General features: G+C 51.6%; 1 protein-coding gene across 2 annotated transcripts in view; it reads right to left on the bottom strand.

Moving 5' to 3' along the window:
* Window positions 1–15,324, bottom strand: part of HSPA12A (heat shock protein family A (Hsp70) member 12A) — a 124,390-nt gene that overhangs the window by 20,395 nt on the left and 88,671 nt on the right. For both annotated transcript variants that reach the window (XM_037496559.2, XM_037496562.2), the window contains 4 exons: window positions 10,077–10,162; window positions 7,947–8,074; window positions 4,486–4,672; window positions 2,284–2,388 (listed from right to left, as the gene is read on the bottom strand). In XM_037496559.2, the coding sequence (XP_037352456.1) occupies window positions 2,284–2,388; window positions 4,486–4,672; window positions 7,947–8,074; window positions 10,077–10,162 (506 nt within the window). The remainder of the gene's footprint in view (window positions 1–2,283; window positions 2,389–4,485; window positions 4,673–7,946; window positions 8,075–10,076; window positions 10,163–15,324) is intronic.

The following is a 15,324-nucleotide window of genomic DNA, read 5'->3' as shown; positions in this document are numbered from 1 at the left end:
CACCCGGCCACCCCGACCTTCTGCACCCCCACCTCTGCCCTCCCCTCTGGAGTGGGCAGCTGCCTCCTCTCCTGTTGTCATGGCCTTTCTCAAGTCCTAAACTTTCCCCGGGGTCCCCTGGACGCCCCTCCCAGTACTCTGCCTCCCTCTGCTCCCTCATCTTCCTCAGGCCTGCCCTGTGTGGTATAGGCAGACAGGCCACCAGGTGCCCAGCCTGACCTCTGGCGCCCTTGCTAGTCAGGTTGGCATGGGCCCACCTCTCTCCCCTTCTCCAGGCCCCAGCAGCCTCACTAGACGCTTTCCTTTGCGGGGTCACCGTCCTCCTAAAAGCAAACCCAACCACCCCCCCACCCCATCCCTCTCATACTTTTCTCTTTCCCTCCTTTCTGGCTGGAAACTCCCCCCTCCCCACCCAGTCCACTTCTCCCCAGCCCCTCTTTCTTCCTGGTGTTCATGCTTCCCAAGTGGCCCCACTCGCCCTCAGCCTCACCCTTAGCCTCCAGACAAATCTGCTTCAGATCCGGGCCAGCTGCTCAGCTCACACCCACGCAGCTCTTCTCCACCCTGCAGCCCTCTGGACCCCCCGTGGGCTCCCCTGCTCTAATACTGTGCGTGCGGCCGTGGCATTTCCCTACAGCAATCCCTCATGAATTCCCATTACCCCAGAAGTCCCTTCGCTTGGCATCTGAGTCTCAAACACAGCTTGCTGTTCCCGTCCAACCTCCCAGCCTCTCCCACTCCTAACTGCCTGCTCCCCGTAGCTGTCTGCTATCTTTTCTTCCTGGAGCTGTTCTTGTGCCATGTGGCCAACTTGAAATACCCACTCTTCCAGCTGCTTCCTGGGAGGGCCCCTGCCACCTCCTACAGGGAGCCCTCCCTGCTGCAGGCAGAATCTCTGCCTCCATCCACACCCAGCTACCCCCTCACCGCAATGACTGCATACTCCTTCAGTCTGTGTTTATTCCTACACTGCCAGAACTTGCATGTGAACCTGGCACCTAAAAGTACTCCAAAGGAAATAAATTTACATGGATAAAAGCAGTAATACGTTCCCACTTCTCCATCTCTCTCTAGCCCTATTTCTGGAATTCTAGTCTATTTCTGCTCTATTTATTGTATTTCTAGAACTCACCAGATTTCTTCTAGTGATCACAATACCAAATGTTTCCGAAGTTCCCAATTCTTTTTGGCTAAAGCTCTTTAATCATCTGACTTATACCCACTCATCACTGAGCGTGGGGTGGGGGACACCGAGTGGATATGATCCACTTAGAAATGAGCTGCTTTCCACATTCTGGGCCCTCACTGTGCAAACTCTGCAAGGACAATCCAGCTGGTTCACCCGATCAGCTTCTTCCAGGGTCTCACGGTGAGGGGGTAGGGGAGCACTGGGAAGAGGGAAGGTGCAGGAGGAGGGACGAGCAGCGACCAAGAGTCACTGCACCCGCCAAGGGAGCACTTCATGTTAACATTTCCTTTAATATGAAACCACCCAGGGGGTACCTGCCTGCCTCTTCAGGCGAGGAGAGTGGGTACCAGAGGGGTTAAGCACCTCACCCAAGATCACACAGTTGGTAAGCGTGTCTTCTTTCTTTTTTGTTATTCCACTGATATAATTTGCCTACCATTTTAAAGGATGCAGTTCAGTGGGTTTTAATGTATTCCCAAGGTCATGCAAACATCATACTGGCTCATTTCATCACCAAACAAGGGGGTAACTGGGTGTGGATGAAGGCAGAGATTCTGCCTGCACCAAACAAGAAGCCCACTCCCTCGAGCAGTTCTTCCTCATTCCCACCTGACAACTGCCCATCTGCCTCTTTCTCCATGGGTTTGCCTATCCTGGACACTGCACACAATGGAAGCACACATTGTGTGGCCTTGTGTGGCAGCCTTCTTGTACTGACCATATCCTCCAGGTTATCCAGGCTGCAGCACGTGTCAGAGCTTTGTTCCTTTTCATGGGTGACTAATATTCCCATGGGGTTACCCATTCACCCACTGATGGGCAATCGGGGTGTCTCCGTGTTTTAGCTCTTGTATTAAACAGAGCTGCTGTACACACAGGGACCAGCTCTTGCGTGAATATTTGTTTTCATTTCTCTTAGGTCCCCACCGAGGAGTGGGCTTGCTGGGTTTGCACCATTTTCCCTTCCCACCAGCAGCAGGAGGGTGCCTCCTGCATTCTCAAGGCAAAACCTCTGCTCTGCCTCCAGGCTGTCCCTGCCGCCCCAGCTGGCGTACCTCAGCCCTCCAGCCAGCGGGCACCGGCACTCGTCTTACCTTCAGTGCCTGCTCCTTAAAGTACTGCAGGGCGTAAGCAAAGATTTCCAGGGCTTTGACCTTCTTGCCATTTGCCGCTGTCAAGTCCGTATCCATGGTGAGGTCCTGGTGGGGGACGGGGGAAGGAGAGAGTAAGAAGACTAAGAAGCAGAGACAGGCCTCTGCTCCAGGAGCTGCGGCTTGGAGATCTGGGAACACACGAGCCTGACATGGAGTAAAGCCCCAGAGGGGCCTGGCAGCACTGTCCCCTTAGGAGGAGGAGGAGGCGGCCCTGGCTGTTCCTTCAGCCCCTAAATCCACTTCTCCCTCCTCCTTTTTTTTTTTTTTTTTTTTCCCCTCTCTCTCTCTCTTCTGGATCCTCCAAGAGCTGAGGTTTTGGGGCAGCATCAGAGCCCAGGAAGACAGGGAAGGCAGCTGGCGCCACTGCCGATGAGATTTACATGCTATTTCCACACACAGACACACTAGCCCCCCTTGGGAGCCCCCCTAATGGATCTGAAATCATTTCGGCTGCATGATGCTAAACAGACATGACACTCTCGTTCCCCATTGAGCTGCCAGCCAAGTCACCAAAATAGAAGACTCCTATTTTAAGGCTTGCATAGTCCCGGGCCAAATCTCAGGGAGCCGTGCACCACTGCCTCCCTCCTCTGCCAGAAGCTCCCACAGCCGCTGAGTGTGTTCTGGTCCTGGGCGGAGGCTGCCCTGTGAGGGCCCAGATGCTGGGGGGACTGAGGTCACTCAAAAATGACAAGAAAGAGCCCCAGAGGGTGGGCAGAGAATGGGAGTAAACATCAGGAGGAAGCCCCTGAGTCTCCTGGTATGAACAGGCTCCTTACCGCCAGGGGAAAACACCAGTGGGGCGTCTGGATCGATCCAGGCTGGGTAATTAGGCTTTGCCTGGAGTGTAAAAGGGCATCAGCTGCTAAACCAGCCTGGTGGAGCCTGCCAGTCTCCTGCCTGCCCATCTGCACAGCTCCCACCCCGGGTGCTCCACAGGGTCACCCCGCTGCCCCAGGGTCCCAGGCTCAGAGAGACTGAGCACCAGGAAGCCTCCGGCTCAGGAGCAGAGTCCTGTCTTCCACCTGCATAGGGCTGCTGCTCGGCCTGCACCCCATGGTGGGGCAGAGGGTGCATTTCTAGCACAAGTTTGTGGGCTTCACAGAAAAAACCCCAACGTGAGCACAGCACCTCGGAAGGCAGGGGCTGCCTGCTGGGTTTCCCTTTACCCTTTGTTAACTGCTGCAAACACTTCCCAGCAGACCCAGGAAAGCAGTGGGGGCCACCCACCGACTGGAACTTACTGGGAACCAGACATTCCAACCAGAATTCTGCTTGGATTCTCTTGAGTCCTTACAACATCCCCACGAGGGAGTCACCACCAGTGCCCCCAGCTTATAGATGAGGTAAAACAAGGCACGGAGAGGTTAAGTGACTTGGATTAAGTGTCTAAAAGGCAGCAGACGCAGGATTTAAACCCAGGCTGCCTGGTCTTAAGGTCAGGATCTTAAACACTGTCGCCATCCTGCATCTTCAAGTACAGAGTCAAGGAAAATTCATGGGGTAAAATGCTAAACTGAAAAAACTGCACCCTGTGGCCCAATCTTTTCCACGAAGCTTGGGGAGGGGGCTGCAATGTCTAAGACATCTTGCAGGACCCTGGCATGTGGGGGTGTGGGAGCAGAGCTGCTTTGGGTGCTGGGACTTCCATCCCTGAGCAGCTGCCTTCCTAAGCTGCCCCTCCCCCCCCACAGAGGGTTAATGGGCCCCTTGTTACTAGATGTTATTTCCACATTGGTTAGTTTATAACAGACACTGCCCTGAGCCCCTGAATGTTCCCCAGCCCTCAAGTCCCTCCTCCAGTCTCCCCCATCTCCCAACAATCCAGCAATAGAAGGGGGAGCTCCTAGCACAGCAGGCGCCCCCAGCCCCTATGTCCAGACTCCAGCCAATGTCCACTCTGATGGGTCAGTTCCCACGGCAAGCAAGTTGTCGAATGTGCTGACTATCTCCTGCCCAGGTGGGCATCTGAGAGCGCTGGGCATCCCACAAAGATGTCCAGTTGGCTTCTAAAATCAAGGTAGATGGACTTGACTTCTGCTTGGGAGGAACGTGAGGTGGCCCAGGGTTGGGAAGATGCCCCAAAGCTGGAGGATTATTGTCTCTCAGCAGTGAGGACGGGGCCGGGGAGGGCTCACTCACCCCAGTGGTGTGCAGCTTCATCTTGAACTTCTCCAGGTACAGCCACTGCTTGGCCTCGCTGGGGTCCAGGTCGTGGTAGAAGTCCCTGGCAGCGTACCCGAAGCTGTGGAACTTCCGCTCGGGAGTCAGCAAGATGGTGGTGGGGGTCTTCTGGTTGGACACGCCGGGGTCGCCCCCTTCCCATCGCCTGTCACCGAGGAAACGCAGAGATGATGGGATATTCTGTAGGATTCCCTGTCTGAGCACCTACTGTATGCACACCTGTGAGAGGCAGGTGGTGCAGCTTACAGCAGCCTCCGCAGATGCACCCAGGTGCAGGAGGTTGAGCAGCGGCTAGAGATGCCACTTCAGTTAAAAAGAAGCACAAAAGGGGGGGCCTCCCTGGTGGCACAAGGGGTTGAGATGCAGCACTATGAAGCTATGCGCAGCCTCTGCAGCATGAGTTCGATCCCCGGCCAGGGAGGTGACCCACATGGGCAGGAGACCTCTCCTGAGTCACCCACTGCTCCCTTCAACAGCGTATCTCAAAGGATCCACCTGTTCTGCTCCCTGCTCTGTCTCTGGTGAGTCCTCTTGCCTCCCACCCTGCATCTCTGGCCTGCACCCCAGCTCTTGTATACATAAATAAACCAATCTGTAAGTAATGTGCTCGCTTTCTTTCCCCCTTTGCTTTTTCAGTTTGCAAGCGACCAATAGCAGCTATGCAGGTGGCTTGAGTCCTCTTTGAAACAAGGCAGGTATAACAAGCACAAGTCTTCTTGTGCTTCTTGTGCATAAACACAAGTCTTCTCCGATGGAAAGGGGGCTCGGAAAGGGGCCCCAGAAGCAGAGGGGCCAGGTGGTGGGGGAGGGGAGAGTGCCACATTCAGGGGAGACTTCAGAGTGAGAGACGAGTGGATCGTGAGGGAGGGAAGGGCATGCCTGGTTGCTCAGGAGTGGGCAAGCGCAGGACCCGGATGGAGATGATCAGGGATCGTGTGGGAGAGACGAGGAGCCTGTGACGAAGAAGTGGGATTGTGTGAGCGGGAAGGAGGTTGGGGAAGAGGCTGGAGCCACGCTGAGGAGAACACTGAGGGGCTAGAGATATGTTCGTGGAGCGGTGGGGAGCCTCTGCAGTTGGAGAGCAAGGGCACGACAGAATCAGAGCTGCTGTCGACCAGAGCAAGCTGGACTGAAGGGAGGACCCGGGACGCCGGGAGGCTGAGGCGGAGGCCCAGGCCTCATCTGGAGCAAAGATGAACGGGCCGGACAAGGACGGGGACTGTCCTCAGGGGGAGCAGTGCCAAGAGGTCTGGTGTGAGCAGCAGCCAATGCGCCTCCTCCCAGGTCTCAGAGGGTGCCTTCATGAGACCAGGAGTCCTGGCCGAGAAGGAGGCTGGAGGGAAGACGGGGCACCCCTGGGAACCTCCAGGAGGGAGCTAAAGATAGAAGCCTGGGCCTCATGGAAGAGAGCCAGGCAGGAATCAGCACTGGCACCTCCATGCTGGGGTGACAGCCACAGCGTGGTGAGCTGAGACAGGAATGCTGTGGAGGGCGGGGCCTGCCGGGGTTCAGTGCCGAGGAGCAGCCAGAAGCAGGGCGAGAGGGTAGAGACAGACAGGAGCTCACAGGAGCGGCAAGGAAGCAGGACCCAGGTGGGCTGGGTCCCGGGGAAGTGACCTCCTGCCTCTCAGAGAGAAAGGAGGCAGAGGGACGGAGAATGTGTGGGCAGATGACGGATGCTTCTCCCTCTCTGGGGGCCGCAGTGGAGAGGCCAGGCCGCCAAGAGGTCAGGGCGCTCTCTTCTCCTGCAGCCCCTGACGCCCTCCTTCCTGCCACCAGCCAGCCCTGTGAGCAGCTGCGTGGGGATGCCTGTGGGGGAGCCACCATCCTCCCTGGTGCACCTCGGGAGGGTCCAGCACCGGCTGCGCTGGCACCTGCTCCCTGCACCGCATCATTAGGCTTCGTGGGCGCGGCGCTGCCCAGATGGGGAGCCGACTCCACCCGACGGTCCCCGCGCAGATGGGTCTGCTCGTCCCTGGCTGGTTTCCCAGTCAAGCTCCGCCAGATGCAGGCGTTTAGCTGGGAGCCAGAGGCCGGTGGTGACCCGCTGAGGGCCGGGGATGAGCCCGGGCCAGGGGTACGCGCCACATGCCACCTGTCCCGAGGGACTCCCCATTACTGTTAACACTGACCTCCCAGCAGGTAAGGAACCCCTGAATTTTTCCCTTCATGCTTATATGCCTTCTTTTCTATTGAAATCCAAAGAACTGAACCTTCTTGTGCACAACGTTGTCAGCGCGTATCCTCGGTGTGACGACACGTTCCGACTGAAGTCGAATACAGGAAGGACCCCTGAAAAATCTCTTCCCCTCGGGTAATCTCACAATATCCAATAACATCTCGAGAGACCCTGAATTCTGCCGACTTCAAAATTATTTCTGGTTGTTTTTGATTTCCATGGTTTGACGACTCCTTGGAAGGACTATTTCTTAAAACAACCTATGTAGAAGGTGTAAACATTGATTCTAGTTTTTAATAGCATGCCCTTCTCCACGGGCCTGCCCTCAGGGGGCGGCTGAGCACGCACCGCACTGGTCCAGTGACCACAGGCAGAACCCGGGGGTGACTGGACACGGAGGGCCACGCTGCCGTCAGGCTCTGGACCGGAACCGGCTTTGCCTTAGTGCCTCAGGGGAGAGTGCCCACGGGTCTCTGGAGCCTCTTAGGTCTTAGATTTCAAGAGGAAATGCGGGGCCTAAACCAAGGTTGGAGTGGGGGGTCACTTTTATTATGACTTGTGTTTTAACCAGCCCCTAATAAAAACCTCTTACTCTGGGAGCAATAACTAAATTCCGCGATTACCAGCTGAGGGAGTGGCAAAGCAGAGTGCAGGGTGTCTTCAGAGTCATGGATTTGGAGAAGCAGGGTGATAGGGCCGTGGCTCCCAAAGCTTGGGGTGGCTGCAGACCTGCAGGAAGGCCATGGGCATGTGGGGGAGCTGACACCAGTGCCAGGCTGCCCAGAGTTCGGCAGACAATTGATCAGGTGTGGACGGGAACACGAGGCGTGGGGCTGCTGTGCACAGGAGGGTGGGGAAGCTGCTGAGATTGTGTGTCCCAGGAGACCCAGGGCTCAGCGACCAGAGTGACAGGCAGCACTGGTGCCTGGATGGCCTCCCTCAGACACCGTGTCAGCTGGCACCTGTCACTCGAGCTGCAGGCTGGAATCAAACATACTGTCCAGGCCCTGCCTCAGACCCACAACCCCAGAATTAATTTTACAGGCCAGAACTGGAGCCCCAGGGAGACCCGACTTGGCCAAGCTGGCACAGTGAGTTTGGGCCGAGCAGAGGCGGGATCCAGGCCTCGTTGCCGACGAGCCCTTCACAGGCTCACTGACTAATCCCTCTCCTGGCCCCCAGGTTTCTAGAGGCCCAAAGAGGGTGCCGGTCCTCGCCGCCCCACCCACAGCACCCTTACCTCATCACATGGATGCATTCTGGCTCCTTGGTGAAGCTGTATGCGTAGCCGCTGGACGTGGTCCCGAAGTCGATGGCCACCACCACCAGAAATGCCTGTTGCTCTGAGACGCTGGGGTCGGCATCATTCTGCGGAAATACCCAGTGACCACGGGGTGTGGGGACAGGGTGGCTGAGTTTGGTTTTCAGGCAGACACACAGCTGGTGCCGCCCTGCCCAGCTGGACACCCCGCTGCAGGCAGAAGATCAAGTCTGCCTGAGGTTCAGGGTGAAATGGAGGTGCCCCAGTGAAGGGCCAGGCTGATCGGGTGAGGTGCCTACCTGTTGCCCTCTGCCACCCACCCCCACCAGCTCCTTCACCACCTGCCACCAATCAGGCTGATCACAGAGTCACCATCAGGGCTGGAAGCCCAATGACACAATGGCCGCTGTGGACACCACCTGCCCGCTCCCCTCCCGTCCCGGCACACACCTCCCAGGTGCCCGGCCCACCCATGTGTCCCTGCTGGTCCTGCCAGCATCACACATGACCCTGGAAGGCCCAGGCCTCAGGGCTAGCACCTCTCCCCAGCTGCAAGCGAGTGGGCTGGGCCATTCCAGGGTTCCAAAACGTCTTTTTAGAATTTTCCTAAATTTCTTTTTCAAAATTTTTAAAGCAAAATAATTTTTTTTTTCTTACCAGTCCCTTTTCAAAGTCATTATAAAGGAAACAGAGGAGAAAGGGCAAGCTGGGTGGGGAGGGCACCAGCTCTCTCTTGGCTCACCATGCACCCCGCAAACCATGCACCCCGCACCTGTGGGTGTTCCCCGGCTGGTGGGTTCAATTCCGCATGTACGTGAGATCGTGCTGTATTTGTCTTTCTCCCCCCAGCCTTATTTCACTCAGCAAACACCAAATCATCCCATTAGCACCTTAAACTAGACACTCAGGTGTTTACAATGTCAATTCTATCTCAGTGAAGCTGGAAAGCAAAAGGAGGCTGACCCTAGTCCAAGAGGCCTGTGTCTAAGTTCTGGCACCTGAGGGGCAGCACCCCTGGGTGTCACCAGGGCACCTTCCATGTGGCTTCTCTCCTCTAACCCACAGTTCAGAGAATATATGTTGGGTGTGTGGGTATACATGTACTTAACATGTGGAGAAAACGTGAAAACTCACTCTAGTGTCATCAGCCAGAAGGCTGAACAGGTGGATGGTGCTGATGCCCCTCCACCCTCCTTTTTGAAAGCACTGTAGTTTTTTTTTTAATACTCAGAATTAAAAATGATAAAGCCAATAAACTGCAGGTTTGGTGTGCATTGGTAGAGCAGGGGTGAGAGTCCCACCTTTCTAGTACTACCTCCAGCCCCCCAAGGTCACTCTGAAGTTCTGGCAGGAACCTTCGGGACCCAGGGAGGAGGCCAGGCCCCCTGGGCTTCCCAGACGCAGGGAGCTCCCAGACACAGTGCCTGCAAAGCCACACGGAGCAGTTGTGTCAAAACGGGGTAAGCCAGCACCCAAAGTGTGGCTTCAGGTTCTTCTCTGGGGGTCTTCCTTGCAGATCTAAGCAGTTTACCACCCAGCAAAGCCCCCCGTCCGCTAGTCCTTTTCTTGTGCTAGCTACTGTACACCCCTTTGAATGGCTGCCCACAATATCCTCTTGTCATGGGGGCCCTTGGGGATCACAGCCCAGTCTCCAGCCCTCTCACTGCCAGCACATCCTCCGCAGTCCTCTCCCCCACGGGAGCTGCTGCAGGAGTGTCCTGCAGCCCCAGGCTTTGGGGCACAGCAGTCACTGCAGTTGACAACACCATGGCCAGATGGGGCCTCGCAGTCTCCAAGCTCTGAATCTTTAAAGGGTTGCACTGCAACCCCCCCACCCCCAGCCTGCCTCTCCACCCTCCTCTCCACCGCCTGCTCTTTGTACCCACCCAGGCCACTGGCTCCAAAGTACAAACCACACCATAGAAGAAAGCCCTTTCAGGCTCAGCATTGGGGGCGGAGAGGGGGAGTGAAGGAAGCTGCTTAGCAAGGCTCATAGGGCTTGTACCAGGGCAATATAATCCCCCCAGGAATGAAGGTGAGGGGCTGCCAATGGCATTAGAGCACACCCAGAAGACAAAGGCAATCAGCACGTAAATATTCATTTCTTACCACAATATGGGAAGGGGACAGAGGCGTTATTCCTGTGTCCCCCAGACTCCGGGCTGGAGATGAATATGCAGATGTGGGGGCCGTTTCTGAAAGGAAAGACAAAGTACACTCTTTAGCAGAGGCAGCCTGGGAGCAGAAAGCAGGCGGAGGCTGTGCTCCTACAGAGATTAACGTGGTGGCAAAGGCTGAAGCCCCAATAAGAAGGTGGGGTGTCCGGCTCAGCACCCCTAGAAGTTGGTATGTTAAACCTTGACAGAATGAAGTGTTCCTTTACTAGCAGTGACCACCAGGCCTCTCACCAGATGCCACTCAATCCCCTTGGCAGACACTGCCCATGCCCCAGAAGGCCTCAGTCCTGGTTCATGGGTCTGCAGAGCTGGTTTTTAACCCAGGCGCTATTATGAACAACAACAACTTGCCGCCCCATGAAGTGATGTGCAAGTTTTTGCATGCATTTTCATGGAAGAGTATCTATCTCCTTCAGATTCCCAAAGAGATGTGGCACTCCCCCAAAGCTAACAATCCTATCATGGGAATAAAAGACATGACTGCAGCTTCCAGAAAGAACTTTCTGGTTTAATCGATACATCTACTTTCTCCCTCCCTCTCGCATCAGGCTCCACCAGAACATGGCAAACTCATCTCTCTTCAGTGATACTGAATGTTTTTGACATTCAAAAAGAAAACCCAGGGCAGACAGGTAGGTTAGCATGCCTGGGGCCTGGGATGGAGGGTCTGCTGTTGACTGTCCTGCTCTTCTTGTGATTATTCACACACAGACGTTTGCTCTGAAACTTTGCCAAGGCCCAGCAGATCTTGCCCAGGAATGAGCACCCAAGAGCAGTGACACTGTCCGTGGTCAGTGTTAGAAGTGCCACAGTGCCCTCCTGCCCACTACCCAGACTGGCAGGGTTGGCAGAGCAAAATAAGCAAGGTCTCATGCAGAGCCAACGGCCAGACCCTGGATGGCTGCAAATACCAGGTGCCCTTGGGGGCTAAGCAAATACTGCTGCACTCAGCACACAGCTGAATACCTGGCAGGGAAAAAATGGGTAATTTGCTAAAACAATAGCAGAGAATATAAGGTGTCTGAGAAAGTATAAGGTGTCTGCCTATGAGAGAGATCCAGGAGGGGCTCCATCTGGCTCTGCTGCCTGGGCACTTTGGTGAACCCCAGGCTCTAACTGATGTTTTTTCCCCAGTATGATGAGAACTCAAGAACATCATTATAGTGGGTCCAGGTGGGCCAAGGGACTGAAATGAAATGACTCATGAAAGATGAACATGAAGTCTCCAGTCTGCACAGCTGCCTCCCTTCTAATGGTCTCTCCTCCTGGTGAGCCTCAGTTTCAACCTCTGGGAGAAAGGCGCAGAAGCAGTACAGAAATAAGTAAACAAATAAACCTTCCCTCAAGGAGGACACAGAAATGGTAAACAAGTACATGAAAAGACACTTCACATAATTAGTTATTAGATAAATGCAAAGCTAAACCACAGTGAAATACCATCTCACACCCACTCCACAAGGCTGGCTGTAATTTAGAAAATGAAAATAAAAAATGCTGGCAAACATGTAAAGAAATTAGGACACATGTACCTATGTATTTATATATTCTGCGTTCCACCAAATATATACGGCACAGTCATTATGGAAAACAGTTTATGCTTCCTCAAAAGGTCAGATAGAGAATTACGTGTAACCCAGCAATTCTGCTCCTAGGCATCTGCCCTGAGCATGTGAATCACAGCATTACTCAAAATAACCCCAAAGTGGGAACAACCCAAGTGTCTGTCAACAGAAGAATGGACAAGCAAAATGTAGTCTAGCCATATAATAGGAATATTACTCAGCTGTAAAAAGGAATAAAATTCTCATATGTGTTACAACATGGATGAATCTAGAAAACATGCTAAGTGAAATACATTGAGTATAAATGGACAAACATATAAATCTCATATGAAATGCCAGGAATAAACAAATTTATCTATGCTTCTACTAAGAAAGAAATTAGATTAGAGGTTATCAGGGCTAGGGAGAAGGAAGATTGGAGAAGTATTGGTTAACAGGTACAGAGTTTGTCTTTTGGAAACAGATAGTGGTGATGGTTGCACAACACTGTAAATGTACTGACTGCCACTGAATTGTGTGCTTGAAAATGGTTACAATGGCAAATTTTATATTTATATACTTTGCTGCAATAAAAATTTTTTAATTAAAAAATCAATTTGCTCATCTAGGAGGGGATGTGATTTCTGATTCCTACTAGATCTATGGCTCAATGCTCTTGAAAAGGGAGTGGAGAATTAGCGCCTTCTTTGCTAATTTCCCAGCACAAGGGCACCTCCTTCCATAACTGTAGGGGAACTTCAGCCTCTCCACTAGGGCACTCGGTCAGAGGGTTCTCCCAGATATTGGTGAGAGAACTGCCCTGCCCACAGCCCCTTGGGCAGCCAGCAGGAGATGCCATTCTGCACTGGGAGCCGCCCTCTGTCCACCTGCTACCTGGAGGGCCTGCGGCCATGTGTACACATTTGCACAGAAGGTCTTGGAACAAACCAAATGTCTAATTGCCCAGAAAATCTGGTGTTGGCAATTAGCAAACAAGCTATTATCTGCAGCCAAACCATCCACCCCGCTGTCTGCTTGGTTCTAATTATCCCATCACTCAGCCCTCTCAAAGCACGTCCTGGGTCATCCCACTGACTCGCAAAATATTCTGTGTTCAGTCTCACATTAAACACAGACCTCGGGCCCCCAAGGACTCCAGGACCCACGAGCACAAGGACCTCCCAGCTCTGGTACAGGACCAAAGGAATCATTTGACTTACTGATCACTCACTCAGCCAGGCTGACAGGCATTAAACTTACAACTTTCTCCCCCCATCTGAAATTTAAATGCAGCTATCTTGTGTAGTGGTTTCAAACTGATCTGCATAGAAGGTATGGAGGAGTAGCATTTTATAGGAATGTCTATCATCACACCCACATCTATAGCTCTATCTATGCCAAATCAAAGATAATTCACCAGTTAATGTGCATTAGCCCAGCACAGGAATATACAAAGTCTGTAATGACAAGTTTGTTCTTAAGCTAATATTTCCTTAGTTGACATTGTCAGAAGTCAAAGCGATGCTCAAAAATTTATGGGGAAAAGACAACGGAAAAGCTTTCTTTATCCCCTGAGGTGTGCGTGAAGCTTAAATCTGCTGTGATAGTAGTCCCAACCAAGCTTGAGAGCTTTCATCCATAGGTAGGTGATTTGGAAGAAACACAATTTGGTCAATGCAATATGATCTGCTAGTCAATAGGTATTTGACAGATCTAAGCGAACAGACAACAGGAGGGAGTTAATGCAAAGAATGTCTAGTGCACAAGGTACATGCAGTGTGTCCTGGCTGCCAGTTATACAAAGGCCATTATCCACGGTAAGAAATACTGTCATTAATTGTGTCGCTGTTTATGCTTCTCTATAAAGCCAACACAACATCTGCCAGGAGACTATTCCCTCCTACGTGAGATTCAGTTCCACACACACAGGGTGACTTGTGGGGGCTGGGAACAGAAGAGAAAGGCAAAGCTGGAAGCCCCGTGAGAATAGAGATTTCTAGAGTGCAGGCTTGGAAGAGAGAAAGGAAGCAGATGAAAAGAAAATCGAGACCCTCTGTAGAGGTAGGGAAGACAGACAGAGAAAAGAGATCAAAAACAATGCTTTGCCAGGAGATGTAGTCAAAGACAGAGCCAAGGGATCTGGGAGTTTGAAGAATGACCTGCCTCACAGTTCCAGCTAGATTAAATAAAGACCCCAAAGCATCTTCCATTTCAAGTGCTAAGTTACCTTGAAACACAGTGACAGCGGGATTTGAGGATTTCATGTGGCAGACTTGGAAAAACATTGGCCATTTCAAGAATGCAAACTATCAGCCACACAACTGTGGCTAAGCTGAGGAGGATGAGACCTTGAAGCTTTCTCTTAAAGCTTGAAAATAATCATTAGGTCACCTTCATTGTGAGTCTTAGATAATTTGTCACTCCTGTCATGTATATTTCATGTGCAATCTTTCTTATGGTAGTGAATATAAAAATAAGTTGGTATTGGTGTTTCTAGTTTCACTCATAACCCATCTCCCAACACATATTTCAACCAGGCCACTTTTGAAATAATTTTTGCAGCAATCAGGTTATGTCAAGAAATAAAAATGTTTTTGAGAAAAAGTGCACAAGTATAAACCAGGTATTTGAGGAGGAAGTAGTTTAATTTTTAAGGTTTGTCCTTATCACTTGCCTCAGTAGTGTAAGAATTAAGATGTAGACTTCATCAGGTTCCTGCTATGAAATGCAAGGCATGTAAAATCCAGACACATTTTTATTTTCTCTTGGCTCTAATGGCTTTAATCAAAGCAGACACTCTTAAAATAAAGAATAGTCTTGATAAGAGAATGTCAAAGTCATAATTCATGAACTTGCTCGTTGCTCTTCTCTGCTGGAGACATTAGTCAGCAAATGGCCGAGAGCAGAATCAGAGACATTGTGAGATACATTAAATCGATCTTGGTCCATAAATACAACATTTTTAAAGATGAAGACAGCACCACCGGCTGACTTTATTCTTCAAGGCTCCAGGCTCATGAAAAATGACAAATGGTCTGGGCAATTGGGACTCCTTGTGTCCCCAAATAGGCCTTCTCGCTAGCTTTCAGATTTATGTATCTTATCAAATAAAAGCTCGATTTCAAAGGCATTTTTAAGGCCTGGTCCTTACAACATACGAAATTTAATACATATTTTCATTTCTTTTTTCCTGCTGGTTGTGAGATGACAACTATTAGCTGACAATTGCCTAAAACTGAGCTATTAAAAAAAAAACCCTCTGTTTCTCTCCTTCCTTCTATGCCCTGCCTTCAGTGACATCTTTGAAAATTGATCAGCTCAAGGTCATGTGTAGGTTACTGGCAAATATCTTTTAGGATGGAAAATAAAAAAAAAAATTTATTACCCTATAACAGGTTTCATGGCTAGCTGAACTAATGCATTATTACCGTAAGCTGAACTTCCATTTCAGTAAATAATTTATGTTTTTTTTTTTTTAATCAGCATGGTTGATGTCCAGAGTAAATGGAAATTTTATTGGCATGAACTGGGACACCCTCCTGGCTACAAAGAACACCGAGAGTAAAATAGCTGCTCTCTAAATGCTAAACAATAATTATGGAAATGAGCATTTATAGTGGTGGAAAACACAGCACCAAG

This window comes from Talpa occidentalis, unplaced genomic scaffold (assembly GCF_014898055.3).
Source record: "Talpa occidentalis isolate TD23 unplaced genomic scaffold, MPIMG_talOcc4v2.1 talOcc4.8, whole genome shotgun sequence".
NCBI classification, from domain to species: domain Eukaryota; kingdom Metazoa; phylum Chordata; class Mammalia; order Eulipotyphla; family Talpidae; genus Talpa; species Talpa occidentalis.
Note: the sequence above shows the minus strand (reverse complement) of the source record. Positions and strands in the feature narration are given on the sequence as shown.